Source organism: Ovis canadensis, chromosome 1, assembly GCF_042477335.2.
Source record: "Ovis canadensis isolate MfBH-ARS-UI-01 breed Bighorn chromosome 1, ARS-UI_OviCan_v2, whole genome shotgun sequence".
In the NCBI taxonomy this organism is placed as follows: Eukaryota; Metazoa; Chordata; class Mammalia; order Artiodactyla; family Bovidae; genus Ovis; species Ovis canadensis.
Window position 1 is genome coordinate 87,025,970 of NC_091245.1, and position 16,008 is coordinate 87,041,977.

A 16,008-nucleotide genomic window follows, 5' to 3' on the forward strand; every position below is an offset into this window, starting at 1 on the left:
AATGTTCTGGACTCAGGTGGGGCTCTTGAAAAAGTATTGTCAGGCACAATGCTCAGTGTTGTCAATTCTAACAGGCAACTATGAAGCTTCCCTGAAGAATTTAAAAATAAAATTGCCCTCTTTGAACTCTCTCTAAGATGAACATTTAAACTACTTAGAGTAGAAACACAAAGTCACCTTAAAGCTGACAAGCAGATAATGCTTGGATGGGTATTGTCAATGGAAGTGAAAACTCAAAGACAAGTTTCCAGTGTTGGTAACAAGGCAGTCTTTTTTTTTAAGATTTTTTTTTTGGGGGGGGGCACCATTTTTAAAGTCTTTATTGAATTTGTTACAATATTGTTTTATGTTTTGGTTTTTGGCTGGGAGGTATGTCAGATTTCAGCTCCCCAACCAGGGTTTGAACGCACTGCATTGGAATGCATAGTCTTAACCATTGGACCACCAGGTAAGTCCCACAAGGCAGTCTTGAAGATAGATCCCAGGCAACATACCCCCTCTGTATTGCTTCAATCCCTGGGGAGCCATTTTTCCTTGTTTCTGTATCAGCCCTAACCTTATCTTACCAGATGCTCTAGGTAAAGCATTCATGTAACTCTCCAAATTCTGGTCACCCTCATAATTAATGTTTCTGTGTCCCACTGCCTAGAGAAGGGAAGAATTTGTTGGCCACACAATGCAAGTTTTAGGTTAGATCTGTAAATTAGCATCCATTTACAAACCATGGTCTTATGAATTTGGTTTCTTTGAGTCTGAGTCACCCCAAGAGATGGATGTGCTCTCTATTTGCTGATGAAATCAGTTTCCAAGCCTGCCATGCTGCAAATCAAACTCAGCTACAATACATTCTCCCAAGTAACCTCCTGAGGCCTCTTGGGAAGCAGCCAAATGACTCTCCAGACAGCGCCAAGTGAACTCTTTCCCTCATTTTAAAATTTCTACACTTAGAATTAATAATTCAGTTTTTACCTAAGGAAACCAGGTTACAGTAAAACCAACAATTTCAAGTGAATCATAGCTAGCTCTCAGACACTCTACTTGAGCAAATAATAAACATGCTCGCTAAAAAAAAAAAGGTATAAATCCTTTTTAAAGGGCTTCACTTTAAAGAAAATGGGGGAGGAGAGCTATTAGAGATTAAAAGAAATTTAGACATACTCACCAAATGCAATTCGTGACACCCTGTTTAGATCCTGTTACTAAGAAACTGTGGTAGGCAGAGTAACAGCCCCCCAAAGATGTCCATGTGCTAATCCTCAGAATCTGGGAATGTTACACGGTAAAAGAGATTTTGCTGTGATCAAAGCCTTGAAATAAGGAGAGTAGCCTGGTCTCTCCAGGTGGGTCCAATATAATCACATGGGTCCTTGAAAGCAGAGAATCTTTCCCAGCTGGGGATTAGGGGAGCTACGACGATGGAAGAAGGGTCAGAGAGATGGAACATTACTAGCTTTGAAGATGGAAGAGGACAGTAAGTCAAAGAATGTAGCCTCTAAAAGCTGGAAAAGGCAAGTGAACAGATTCTCTTCTAAGGCATCCAGAAAAGAACGCAGCCACACTGATACTTTGATTTTAGCCCAGTAAAGACGTCAAACACTTCTGACCTAGAAAGCTGAAAAGATAATGAATTTGTGTCAGTGTATTTGCAGTTACTTGTTACAGCAGCGATAGAAAACTAATACAACTGAAAGCTATTTTGAGACAAATGAGCAGAGTTAAACAGGGATTGATTGGGCATGAGTTGGAATATTGAGGAATTAAGGTTAATTTTTATTAGGGTATCGTAACAGCATTCGGGCTTTTTTAGCCTTTTAGAGAAACATACGGGAGTACTTATACATGAAATGACACAATGGTACCTGTGATTTGCTTTAAAGTAACACTGCCCCTCCCAGAAGATAAGATATTACATTAGGTTGGTTAACTGTTGAAGCCCAGGGCTCAAGATACTATTTTGTATATGCTTGAGGTTTTTCATAGTAAGTTAAAAAAAAAGGTAAATTAACTTAGGAGAGTGCACCAGAATGCTATATAGGTCAGCACTATCCAAATTTGTCTGTAATGAAATGTATTACCACTGTTCAGTGCAGTAGCCACTAGCCATGGGGCTATTGAGCATTTGAAATATAAGTAGTGCAACAGATTTTTTTTTTTGCCTTTTTCATCAAAACATTTATTAAATGCATATCTGCATGTGGCATGAACTGTGAATGAGCTATTATAGGCTTGCTGCTACTGCTGTTAAGTCACTTGAGCCAAGTCTAACTCTTTGCAACCCCATGGACTGTAGCCCACCAAGCTCCTCTGTCCATGGGATTTCCCAGGCAAGAATACTGGAGAGGGTTGCCATTTCTTTCTCCCAACTGAGGAATTTTAATTTCAATTTTAATTGACTAAACAATAGTGCAGCTCTATATACTGAAAAAGAGCCACAACGCCTTACAGTTAGAATTGCGTTAATAAGCAAGCTCATGAATCAAGTCAGTGCACACTTGTTATGCCTATCTGCCCAATATCTCTTTCCCTTTCTTGCTAATGGCAGTACCTAGCTCCCAGTCCCCCTCTCAGCCCTTCTTCACAAAGAGGTAGGGCATGAGATCCAGGCTATAACACAACTTCTTCCTAGCTGAAGAATAATGATCAAAGCCAGGACAACCACACCCTTTGCTTGAAATCTTCTGTATTTGGAAGTAAAGTATTCTCTTCATCAGGAGTTGTACGGATGGAGCCCTAAAATTGCTGGCTATCTTATTCCTTGATACACTGAGGCTCCTAAGAGAGTAAAACCAAAATTAGGATAAAGATGGGCAGAGTCATGAGTCTCTTCAAGCTTTTATATCCAGTGAAAAATGAAGTCAACTCCATCCTTTTTTTCTCTTCAATTGGATAAGCCAATAAATTCTTTTTTTTTTTTGCTTATGTTATTTTTAAGTCCTAACACTCACGATCTCTAAAGCTTTAATACAAATTCTCATAAAAAAATTTCTTAATGCCAGGGTTATTAGCAAAATAGTAAGACTAGTGGTACTTCTATAAGCTAAATTGCATCCCCCTAATCCCCAGTGCATGGACATTGCCAGATGGTCAACACTGAAATCACACTGATTATATTCTTTGCAGCCAAAGATGGAGAAGCTCTATACAGTCAACAAAAACAAGACTGGGAGCTGACTGTGGCTCAGATCATGAACTCCTTATTACCAAATTCAGACTTAAATTGAAGAAAGTAGGGAAAACCACTAGATCATTCAGGTATGACCTAAATCAAATCCCTTATGATTATACAGTGGAAGTGACAAATAGATTTAAGGGACTAGATCTGACAGAGTGCCTTATGAACTATGGATGGAGGTTCATGACATTGTACAGGAGACTGGGATCAAGACCATCCCCATGGAAAAGAAATGCAAAAAAGCAAAATGGCTGTCTGAGGAGGCCTTACAAATAGCTGTGAAAAGGAGAGGTGAAAAGCAAAGGAGAAAAGGAAAGATATAAGCATCTGAATGCAGAGTTCCAAAGAATAGCAAGAAGAGATAAGAAAGCCCTCCTCGGTGATCAATGCAAAGAAATAGAGGAAAACAACAGAATGGAAAAGACTAGAGATCTCTTCAAGAAAATTAGAGCCACCAAGGAAACATTTCATGCAAAGATGGGCTCGATAAAGGACAGAAATGCTATGGACCTAAGAGAAGCAGAAGATATTAAGAAGAGGTGGCAAGAATACACAGAACTGTACAAAAAAGATCTTCACGACCCAGATAATCATGATGGTGTGATCACTCACCTAGAGCCAGACATCCTGGAATGTGAAGTCAAGTGGGCCTTAGAAAGCATCATTACGAACAAAGCTAGTGGAGGTGATGGAATTCCAGTTGAGCTGTTTCAAATCCTGAAAGATGATGCTGTGAAAGTGCTGCACTCAATATGCCAGCAAATTTGGAAAACTCAGCAGTGGCCACAGGACTGGAAAAGGTCAGTTTTCATTCCAATCCTTAAGAAAGGCAATGCCAAAGAATGCTCCAACTACCGCACAATTGCACTCATCTCACATGCTAGTAAAGTAATGCTCAAAATTCTCCAAGCCAGGCTTCAGCAATATGTGAACCGTGAACTTCCAGATGTTCAAGCTGGTTTTAGAAAAGGCAGAAGAACCAGAGATCAAATTGCCAACACCCACTGGATCATCAAAAAAGCAAGAGTTCCAGAAAAACATCAATTTCTCCTTTATTGTCTATGCCAAAGGCTTTGACTGTATGGATCACAAAAAACTGGAAAATTCTGAAAGAGATGGGAATACCAGACCACCTGATCTGCCTCTTGAAAAACCTGTATGCAGGTCAGGAAGCGACAGTTAGAACTGGACATGGAACGACAGACTGGTTCCAAATAGGAAAAGGAGTATGTCAAGGCTGTATATTGTCACCCTGCTTCTTTTAACTTATATGCAGAGTACATCATGAGAAACGCTGGGCTGGAAGAAGCACAAGGTGGAATGAAGATTGCCAGGAGAAATATTAATCACCTCAGATATGCAGATGATACCACCCGTATGGCACAAAGTGAAGAAGAACTAAAGAGCCTCTTCATGAAAGTGAAAGAGGACAGTGAAAAAGTTGGCTTAAAGCTCAACATTCAGAAAACTAAGATCATGGCATCCAGTCCCATCACTTCATGGCAAATAGATGGGGAAACAGTGGAAACAGTGTCAGACTTTATTTTTCTGGGCTCCAAAATCACTGCAGATGGTGACTGCAGCCGTGAAATTAAAAGACACTTACTCCTTGGAAGGAAAGTTATGACCAACCTAGACAGCATATTAAAAAGCAAAGACATTACTTTGCCGACTAAGGTCCATCTAGTCAAGGCTATGGTTTTTCCAGTAGTCATGAATGGATGTGAGAGTTGGACTATAAAGAAAGCTGAGCGCCAAGAATTGATGCTTTTGAACTGTGGTGTTGGAAAAGACCCTTGAGAGTCCCTTGGACTGCAAGGAGATCCAACCAGTTCATCCTAACAGAGATCAGTCCTGAGTCTTCATTGGAAGGACTTATGTTGAAGCTGAAACTCCAATACTTTGGCCACCTGATGCGAAGGGCTGACTCATTTGAAAAGACCCTGATGCTGGGAAAGATTGAGGGCAGGAGGAGAAGGGGACAACAGAAGAGATGGTTGGATGGCATCACCGACTGAATGGACATGAGTTTGGGTAAACTCTGAGAGTTGGTGATGGACAGAGAGGCCTGGCATGCTGTGGTTCATAGGGTGGCAAAGAGTCGGACATGACTGAGCAACTTAACTGAACTGAATCCCCAACTGACTGCAGAAAGGACATTTAAGGTGGTGCTTAAGGTTAAATGAGGTCATAAGGGTGGAATCATTATCCCACAGAACTGGTGGCCTTATAACAGGGAGGAATAGAAGAGGTCTCTCTCAGCCATGTGAGCACAGGGAGAAGGCAGCTATCTGCAGTCCAGGAAGACTCCTTACCAGTACCTGACCTATTGGCACCCTGATCTCAAGACTTCTAGTCTTCAGAACTGTGAAAACATAAATTTCCATTGTTTAAGCCAGCCACTCAGTCTGACATTTTTGTTATGGGAGCCCAAGCTGACTAATACAGGCACCCAGTATAACTCCACTACTGCCGGTTACCACCAGGTCATTCTTCAGGGTCAACCAGACTCTGACTAGCAAAAATAGTAACATACTGATCTTTTATTATTCCACGCTCAATCTTGATTTCAGTTTAAAGTAGATTTTTAACTGGCTTTTGCTTTTTCAAATAAAAATATCAGGCCAGGTATCTTGAATCTCACAATCAATTCAGGAGCATTACAAGAATAATACAGAAAAAAAAGTTTTTAGTGAATTATAAGGGAGAGAAAAGCTGATAAATCATATAGTCAAACTCAAGCAGTAATCTTTTTAATTTTTCATACTTTATTCTCTACATTGATAGGTTAAGAAAGTGAAATCTTCCTAAATACTGATTCATAGACAATGCTTATAAGCGGCACACGAAAACATTCAGTTTCACAAAGAGTAATATCCAGTGATCCCTTTAAATGCAATTTTAATCCTTACTTTCAGCTAAGTGCAATAATACAATGAGCTAAATACACACAAAATTTGTGAACTACAAAAGTGGTTTCCATAGCCACACATGGTTTTAGTCAAGTATACATTTTCAGAATAAATAAATACTAACAAATATGTTAATAAAACACTACCCCAAATGCTTACCTGCCATCAACTTTTCAGCAATGCCATTCCTGCTACTGAAAGCACTTTCTGAAGTTTTAATCTGACCTGGGAAAATGAGTTCTTTTAAAATCTGACAAACAGTATATTATAAACCCCAGAGATTTTTAATCCAGTATGTCTTTCAACACAGAACCATTCATAGGAAATTCTTAGTTTCTCAAAAAATAAAAAAAAATCACTCTTGTTATCTAAAGAGTATTAAATTATCTTAAGACAAATAAACACTCCTACAAAAGACTGTACTTTCTAATATTGTTTTCTCCTTAAAAGAAACACAAACCAGTTCACCATCTTTTAATAACTTACACTACTTTGGTCTAAAAGCTTTAGAAATATATGAAACACATCTTAGCTATCAAAGTCAAAGGTGCCATTTAGATTTCACATATTAAACAGCTATAGTACAACCTACAATGGCACAAGTATACATAAATATTAATTCATCATTGAGATGGTCAAGAGTCAGAAGAAACTGAATGGTTTGCAAACCAAAGGTACTTTGACTTACATGTGGTCATTAAAATCTAATATGTCATTCAAGTAGGGTAATATAATGGCAGGCAATTAAAGGCTCATATATCACTCTAAAATTGAAAACATGAAAATAAAGCCTGAAAACTTTGTGGTTCTCCATTTTTTCATTCACATGGTTAGGTATCAGGGCCTTACTGTGGAAAATACAGTTATTAAGTATGGTTTCCCCAGAACATAATGAAGCTTCAGAAAAGATGTCAAGATCCATAGTTTGCTTCATCAAATGCTTTTCTAGCGCGTTTCAATTCTTCATTCATAGTAAGCAAGTCTTTAACCCTAGCAAACTTTCTTGGGTCCTTTCGAATCAAGAAGACGATATCTTCAACTTGTACCCGACCTTGTCTTCCAATTGACATTGCCTTATGAGTCTATTACAAAGAAACATATTAAATTCAATTAATTTTTCAAAAATCTAACATTTTATTTTTTTAACTATAATGCTGGTGAGTTTGAAGACTTCTCTTCTAATTATTATAGCTATTCATTCATGAATTGTCTTTCTATTAATGTTCTTTGTCCACTTCTACCATTATTAGCAATGTTTCAGTGCTTGATAGACATTTTTTACACTAAAGTCATTAAAACTATCAAATCCATAGATGCTTCTTTTTGTATTTTGATATACATATTGATCTTCATTTGTATAAAATGATTTTGTAATTTCTCTGTAACCACCCACTTCATTTAAACTTTGTGTCCATCTTGGTAGCTAATAAATATTGGTGGCTTTTCTTTAGACAAATCTCATCCCCTATGATTACATAATCATACTGTGTAAAACAAAAAACTCCTTGCAGCATATTTCTAATGACTGAAAAAAAAGAAACTAAATATTTAATAAGGCATTGAACAAATTTGAGTACATCTAGCCAATTAATATTATGAAGCCATCAAAAATATTAAAAGTATTCTGCAGTGACACAGGGAAAGCAGGCTCTATGACTGTATGTACTACATGATTTCAATTTTGTAAAGTTTTAAAACATGTGTAAAAAGACAAAAGAATATTCACAAAAATCTCAGCATCAGTTATCCCTTGGTAGAAGGGTTATAGCTTTCTATTTTCTTCTGGGCACTCTTTAATACTTTCTAAATTTAATATAAGCATATATAAAATAAATTTAATAATACTTTCTAAATTTAATATAAGCAGAAAAAGATTTTTTAAAATGCATACTCTCTGACCCAGTAATTTTACTTCTATTATTCTTTATGAAGGAAATAATCTAAAACAAAGGGTAAAAATTCACAGGAACTGAACACAGCCAAACTCCGTATACCCATATATATACATGTATATCTCTCTCCATCCTTAATGATAAACGGTAACCAGAAACTTCCACAAAACAGGCACTCGAATAGTTTTTCAAAAGTATGTCACAGTTCTAGTCTAAAAGTTAGAATTTCAAATCCATTCCTCAGTTAACGAAGACCAATTTAAAAAAAGTCTTACCATTTCAGTGATGAACTCTATGACAAGGTCTTCAAGAATATCTACTGATTCAGTATAAGGATTCTGGTCATCTCCAAACCCATACATCATACACCGTACTGTAAAAAGAACAATCATTTTTGTTTACTTAAAAGAACTTGACTTATACTTTTTTCATATTAGAATTGAACCAAGGTATAGAAGATATTGGTATAAAAGTATATTTTCATTATATTTGTTGTCTCCAAGTATGAATTTTGGTGTGAAAGGTATTAACCACTAGCTCATAACCAACTGTTCTTACCTAGCCTTCCCTAGGTAGAAACTCCCCTTCTCGCCTAGCTACTGAGCCCTGATATCAATATTCTTCCCTAACTTCTATTATCTACTCATCAACAACCCCAGAATACCTTTAAGTAGGAAACTTCTTAGCAGGAAAAGGGTGAGTAGCAATGGTTTAGCTATGTTTTTGGGGGGAGGAGGGCTGGAAAAAAGAAGGCAAAATCCTTTATGATACAACTATAAGGAAGAGGACATAAGAGAAAGCTCCAATTACCTTCTTACAGGAAGAACTGGTTAATCAAAAGGAGATAGCAAGAGCTTATAATACAGAATCTTGACATTTTATTCCCTGGATCAAAGCAACTGCCAGCGAAGCCCTTTTAGGCTTCATAGAAAACTCAAAAGAGAAGAAAAGTATAATACGAAGTAATAAAAGTAACTGCTAATAGGTAAACCCCTTCATGGATCACTGTCTTCTCGTGGTGAAAGGGCTTTTATACCTCAATAAAGCTGAGTCAAGCACACAGGGCCACGCAAGACGGATGGGTCATAGTGGAGAGTTCTGACAAAACGTGATCCAGTGGAGGAAAGGAAAGCAAACTACCACAGTATACTTGCCATTGAGAATCCTATGAATTGTATAAAAAGGCAAAAAAGATATCACACCGAAAGATGAGTCCCCCAGGTTGGAAGGTATCCAATATGCTACTTGGGGAGACAACTACTAATAGCTTCAGAAAGAATGAAGCAGCTGGGCCAAAGTAGAAATAATACTCAGTTGTGGATGTGTCTGGTGATGAAAGTAAAACCCAATGTTGTAAAGAACAGTATTGCATAGGAACGTGGAGTGCTAGGTCCATGAATCAAGGTAAACTGGACGTGGTGAAGCAGGAGATGGCAAAGAGCAAACACCAACATCTTAGGAACCAGTGAACTAAAATGGATGGGAAAGGGCGAATTTAATTCAGATGACCATTATATCTACTACTGTGGGCAAGAATGCCATAGAAGAAATTGAGAAGCTCTCATAATCAACAAAAGAGTCCAAAATGCAGTACTTGGGTGCAAGCTCAAAAACAATAGAATGATCTTGGTTTGTTTCCAAGGCAAACCATTCAATATCACAGTAATTCAAGTCTTTGCCCCAACCATTTATATACCCCTTACTACGTACGTGCCAGCCATTGTTGTAAGCTCATTTAATCCTCATGACAATTCTTTGAAATAGAAACCACTATTATCCCCATTATATACAGATGAGAAAATTGAGGCACAAAGTTAAGTAATTTACCCAAGGTCACACAGCTAGTGAGACAACTTGAATTTAAACTCAGAGGATCTGGCTCCAGAGTCTATACTCCTACCCAAAACAGTTACATTTCTTAGCAATTTAGAGCAGACAGGATCCGTATGGGTTCTTATCCTATAGTCTATAAATTCCCAATCAGTCCACAGACAACCTTTGAGAAGTCCCGGAACCCTACTGAAATTATATGGAAAAATTTTATACATTATTTGTGTGTGCACTTTTTCTGGAAGAATCAATTTGTATCAGATTCTCAAAGGGGTATGGTATATATGTGTATGTGTTGTGTGCTTAGTTGCTCAGTCATGTCCAACTGTTTGCAACCCCATGGATTGTAGCCCGCCAGGCTCCTCTATCCATGGGAATTCTCCGGGCAAGAATACTAGAGGGGGTTGCCATGCCCTCCTCCAGGGGACCTTCCCAACCCAGCGATTAAACCCAGGTCTCCTCATTGCAGGCAGACTCTTTACCATCTGGGCCACCAGGGAAGCCCTGAAGAGGTATGTAAATACTAAGAAATTCTATCATGTTAGAAATGTTTTCTATTTTGATCTGACTGCTGGTTATAAGTATATATAAAATTCATCAAGCTGTTCAGTAGAGATTAGTATAATTCACTGTAAGTTTTATATTTAAAAAAGGTAGGGGGGAATTCCCTGGTGGTCCAGTGACTAAGACACTCCACGCTCCCAATGCAGGGGGCCCAGATTCCATCCCTTGTCAGGGAACTAGATCCCACATGCTGCCCCTAAAGATCCAGTGTGCAGCAACAAAGAGCCAGCAAATATATAAACAACAAAAGAAAGCAAAAAAAAAAAAAAGGAAGAGACTCCTAGAACACTTCTAAAAGTAGGAAGGAGTACATTAAGAATAATTCCTAAAAAAAAAAAAAAAAGAGTAATTCCTACTTAGGAGAAGCAAAAGCAGGCAGAACTAAGAAAGCAGACCAGGCCCGTGGAAGAAAAGAAAGGAGAAAAGAAAGGGATGACCCAGAAGCCAGTCTGGGATAGAGAAGTGCCCTGGAGGGTTTATCCTGGCAAGAATCTTTAGGTTCAGATACAGGAGGGAGAAAACAAACACAAGAGGCAATATTTTCTCCCTTCTCTTTTTTTTGGGACTCTGGAAAAAAAATCTTTTTAAGGTCATTTCAGATTTAAAGGGCTGCAAAAATAGCATGGAGTTCCAGAATCCCTATATCCAGTTTCCCCTTATGTTAACATCTTACACAACCAAAGACATTTATCAAAACTAAGAAACTAACACTGGTACAAGTACAGCACTTCTCAGATTGCACCAGTTTTCCCACTACTGTACTTTTTCTGTTCCAGGATCCCACACTAGTTGTCGTGTCTCCTTAGTTTCCTCTGTTCTGTAACAGTTCCTCAAACTTTCCTTGTCTTTTACAACCTTGACACTTCTGAAGAATACTGGTCAGTTATCTTGTAGCGTGTCCTTCAGCTTCGGTTTATCTGATGTGTCCTCATGATTAGGTTGTGCTTATGCATTACTAGAAGGGAATCAGAGTGATGATGGACCCCTTAATGCACCATATTAGGAGTACCTAATGTCAACATATATTACTGGTGATACTAACTTTGATCACCTGACTAAAGTAATGTCTGCCAGGACTGGATTCTCCACTATAAATTTAATATTTTCTCTTAAATATTTTGAGGAAAATACTGTCATTAACATTGTGATGGGGAGAATTCATCAGTAGGGAAACATACTTCACTGGAAAAGGAAAAACTTATTAGATAGGAAGTATGTAAACCGTATTTGGTTAAAGAGCCTGTAAAGACAAACAAATAGAGAAGTGAATGCTTTGAAATCTTGTGTTATATTAGCAAAAAATATTTTTAAAACAAAGAATGTCTAGAAGAACAGATCTTGGTCAAGATACATGAAAATTCAGGTAAGACAAAGAAACAGCTGTGAAGATTCCGAATTCTTGTCATCATAAAAATAAAGAAATCCAAGTGGAACAAAGGCTCTGGTAAGAAGTATGCTAGCATCACTCTGCGATGCTCTGGTGCAGTAATCCTCTTATGCCTACCTAAGAAGTAACTGTGTTAGTCACTCAGTCGTGTCGACTCTTTGCGACCTCAAGGACTGTAGCCCGCCAGGCTTCTCTGTCCATGGAATTCTCCAGGGAAGAATACTGGAGTGGAGTGCCATTCCCTCCTCAAGAGGAACTTCCCAACCAAGGGATCGAACCCTGGTCTCTTGCCTCGCAGGCAGATTCTTCACTGTTTGAGCTACAGGGAAGTCTCCATAAGAAGTAAAACCATATACGAATGGAGTAAATAACATCAGAAATGGAATAATGAGCAGTCAACTTTAGGTGAGAAATTGAGATATAGGAAAGGATTTGAATGGCTTAAAAAACCAAACTACTTGACTCTGTAGTTTCAAGAGCATTTAGGAACTGCTTATGTCGGAACTGGCATAAGTAAACCAAGTGTTCCATGTGTTGCCTGATCTACACTCAACCATAACTATGTATAAAGGACCAGGACTGGAAGATGGAGAGCATGTTCTCATGGTGCCTTTCAGGGGCTGGCCTGAATCATCAGTAATAGAATCAGCTCCTCTTGCCACTGCCATAAAAGGTCAAACCCGTCTACTGAAGGAGGAGAATAGACCCAAAACTTTATGATCTCCATGTCACTGGACTGCCTCACATTGTTCACCATCTTCCTGCCTTGTCCATTGCCTTAGTTCAAAGTCCCAACTTAATTCCTACCCTCAGACCTGTTCAGGGTCCAACAGAACCTTCGGCTTACATTCAAAGGAGTCCCTGCTCCAACTGATGAAAGGTAAGGAACAGGTAAAGTAACAGAGGTACGTTCTTACTTAGGACCTGAATTGAAACACTGATCACATGTATTTACTTAAAAAATTTAAAAACGTATGTCTGTGTGAGCCCATATATACACACATATATATAAATATATAAATTGGGGTTAAATATATAAATTGGGGTTAGGATCATTACTATCTATGAATCACAGGTTAAACAGAATTTATACGGAAGTCTGAGAATAGTGTCCCTACAAGGAAACTATTAAAAAATCATTCTCAAGTACTACTTACATTCTTTAGAAAAAAGTCTCTTTCTTTTACCCTGTCCACCTTCTGCACCTCCTCCAATTTCTTCATTTTCTTCCTCAAACTGAAAGTTAAAACGTATAGATATGTCAAACACTGCTTCTGACATTTTAATAATTAGCATTTTTTTTTTTACATCTTCAACACCAGTATCATGCCAGAAAGCCTAAAGCAAGCAGCAAAAAACAATGAAACTTTAGCATTTGGGGGGCATTAAAACTATCTCGCCCAACTTCAGACTCACGCAGGAGTGGCTTCTACAATGCCCCGTTAGGCATCGTACTGCTTCTCCTGGGGGAGTTCCAACGACCATACATTCTTTTTTTAAACTAAGTTGGCCTATTTCTAGATAGTTTTACTATTAAAAGAGTTTATATTGAATGAAAGCAAGCAAAACTAGTATTTGTTAAGCATTTCCTACACAGTGCTAAGAACTTTCCTCAAGTAAACCTTAAGCCTATTTTATGACATGAAAACTGAGGCTCAATTACTTGCTCAGTGACTTGAGTCCATTATTTTTCCACTACTTTACAGTAAAGTGTACAGTTTTCTTAGCACTTGAATTGTTGTTGCATAATGAGCCCTAACAAACACTAGCTTTGCCCCCTGATGATTCTCTAGGTGATTCAAAGGGTATCTGGCAAATATGAACCAAAGGTAAAGGGCGGGGAGCCACCTACTCCTCCTGCCCCGCTTACTAAAAGGATGAATCAGAAGAAAAAGGCTAGCCCGGGGAGAAGTCCCCGATTCTCTCGGCAGAATCACTGAGGTAAAGAAACCCAATTCTCCACTATGCTTCCGCTACTGTGCTCGAGGTAGTAAATTAAAAAGTAGGTTGGAACAGAGGCGGTCACTCACGGTGGGATCCTCTTCTTCATCTGCCATCCCACCAGCCAGCCGCCTCCACTGCGCGCCCGCCTTCCTCGGAGAGCTTTTTACTACTTCCGCTGCCTCATTTCCGGTGACGAGAGGGGCCGGGGCGGGGCCTAGCGGAACCTCCCCTGTGGAAGAGGAACAAGCACCTCCCGCCCAGCGGTGAAACCTGAACAGCGAAGGATAGTCTTGGAAAGTAGGAATTAAACATTAGCATAGAAAAGGGATGAGCTAGATGGCGTGTATCTCGTTGTCACCTTGAGCTTTCTTCTGCGTATCAGATCTCCGCTTCCTGATTCGGTCCTGTGAAGCTTTGGATCATTGAGGGGCTAGACAGGGGTGAATTTAAACAATTTGAACAACTTAGAGTTCCACTATGATTTATTGCCAGGGCTTCCCTGGTGACTCAGATGGTAAAGAATCTGCTTTCAGTGGAAGACCTGGGTCCGATCTCTGTGTAGGGAAGATCCCTTGGAGAAGGAAATGGCAAACCACTACAGTATTCCTGCCTGGGAAATCCCAAGGACAAAGGAGCCTGGCGGGCTGCAGTCCAGTTCAGTTCAGTCGCTCAGTCGTGTCCGACTCTTTGCGACCCCATGAGCCAGAGCACGCCAGGCCTCCCTGTCCATCACTAACTCCCGGAGTTTACCCAAACTCATGTCCACTGAGTCGGTGATGCCATCCAGCCATCTCATCCTCTGTCGTACTCTTCTCCTGCCCTCAATCTTTCGCAGCATCAGGGTCTTTCCAAATGAGTCAGCCCTTCACATCAGGGGGCCAAAGTATTGGAGTTTCAGCTTCAACATCAGTCCTTCCAATGAACAGCCAGATCTCCCTAAGGATGGACTGATTGGATCTCCTTACAGTCCACGGGACTCTCAAGAGTCTTCTCCAACACCACAGTTCAAAATTATCAATTCTTTGGCGCTCAGCTTTCTTTATAGTCCAACTCTCACATCCATACACGACTACTGGAAAAACCATAGCTTTGACTAGACGAACCTTTGTTCACAAAGTTATGGCTCTGCTTTTTAATATGCTGTCTAGGTTGGTCATAACTTTCCTTCCAAGGAGTAAGCGTCTTTTAATTTCATGGCTGCAATCACCATCTGCAGTGATTTTGGGGCCCCCAAAAACAAAGTCAGCCACTGTTTCCACATCTATTTGCCATGAAATGATGGGACTGGATGCCATGATCTTAGTTTTCTGAATGTTGAGCTTTAAGCCAACTTTTTCACACTCCTCTTTCACTTTTATCAAGAGGCTCTTTAGTTCTTCACTTTCTGCCATAAGGGTGGTGTCATCTGCATATCTGAGGTTAGTGATTTTCTCCTAGCAATCTTGATTCCAGCTTGTGCTTCTTCCAGCCCAGCGTGTCTCATGATGTACTCTGCATATAAGTTAAATAAGCAGGATGACAATATTACAGCCTTGACGTACTCCTTTTCCTATTTGGAACCAGTCTGTTGTTCCATGTCCAGTTCTAACTGTCGCTTCCTGACCTGCATACAGGTTTCTCAAGAGGCAGGTCAGGTGGTCTGGTATTCCCATCTCTTTCAGAATTTTTCAGTTTTTTGTGATCCACACACACAGTCAAAGGCTTTGACATAGTCAATAAAGCAGAAATAGATGTTTTTCTGGAACTTTCTTGCTTTTTCGATGATCCAGCTGATGTTGGTAATTTGATCTGTGGTTCCTCTGCCTTTTCTAAAACCAGCTTGAACATCTGGAAGTTCATGGTTCACGTATTGCTGAAGCCTGGCTTGGAGAATTTTGAGACTTACTTTACTAGCGTGTGAGATGAGTACAATTGTGTGGTAGTTTGGGCATTCTTTGGCATTGCCTTTCTTTAGGATTGGAATGAAAACTGACCTTTTCCAGTCCTGTGGCCATTGCCGAGTTTTCCAAATTTGCTGGCATATTGAGTGCAGCACTTTCACAGCATCATCTTTTCAGATTTGAAATAGCTCAACTGGAATGCCATCACCTCCACTAGCTTTGTTAGTAGTGATGCTTTCTAAGGCCCACTTGACTTCACATTCCAGGATGTCTGGCTCTAGGTGAGTGATCATACCACTGTGATTATCCAGGTCGTGAAGATCTTTTTTGTACAGTTCTTCTATGTATTCTTGCCACCTCTTCTTAATATCTTCTGCTTCTGTTAGGTCCATACCATTTCTGTCCATTATTGAGCCAGTCTTTGCAT

At 39.4% G+C, this 16,008-nt stretch overlaps 1 protein-coding gene across 1 annotated transcript; it reads right to left on the reverse strand.

Annotated features, from left to right (window-relative positions):
• Positions 1-5,697: 5,697 nt before the first annotated feature.
• On the reverse strand, positions 5,698-13,890 carry TAF13 (TATA-box binding protein associated factor 13). The gene is made up of 4 exons (XM_069599444.1): positions 13,788-13,890; positions 12,915-12,993; positions 8,252-8,349; positions 5,698-7,166 (listed from the first exon to the last, which is right to left on the reverse strand). The coding sequence occupies exons 1-4, from the start codon at positions 13,812-13,814 to the stop codon at positions 6,996-6,998; spliced, it is 375 nt and encodes a 124-aa protein (XP_069455545.1). The 5' UTR covers positions 13,815-13,890; the 3' UTR covers positions 5,698-6,995.
• Positions 13,891-16,008: the final 2,118 nt, after the last annotated feature.

Bases quoted from the DNA above. Each gene is read 5' to 3' on its own strand.
- TAF13 (XM_069599444.1), bottom strand. From the start codon at position 13,814: ATGGCAGATGAAGAAGAGGATCCCACC. The intron at 12,994-13,787 runs GTGAGTGACCGC...TTTAACTTTCAG, and splicing joins ATGAAGAAGAGGATCCCACC to TTTGAGGAAGAAAATGAAGA. The intron at 7,167-8,251 runs GTAAGACTTTTT...TCTTTGTAATAG, and splicing joins TAGAGTTCATCACTGAAATG to ACTCATAAGGCAATGTCAAT.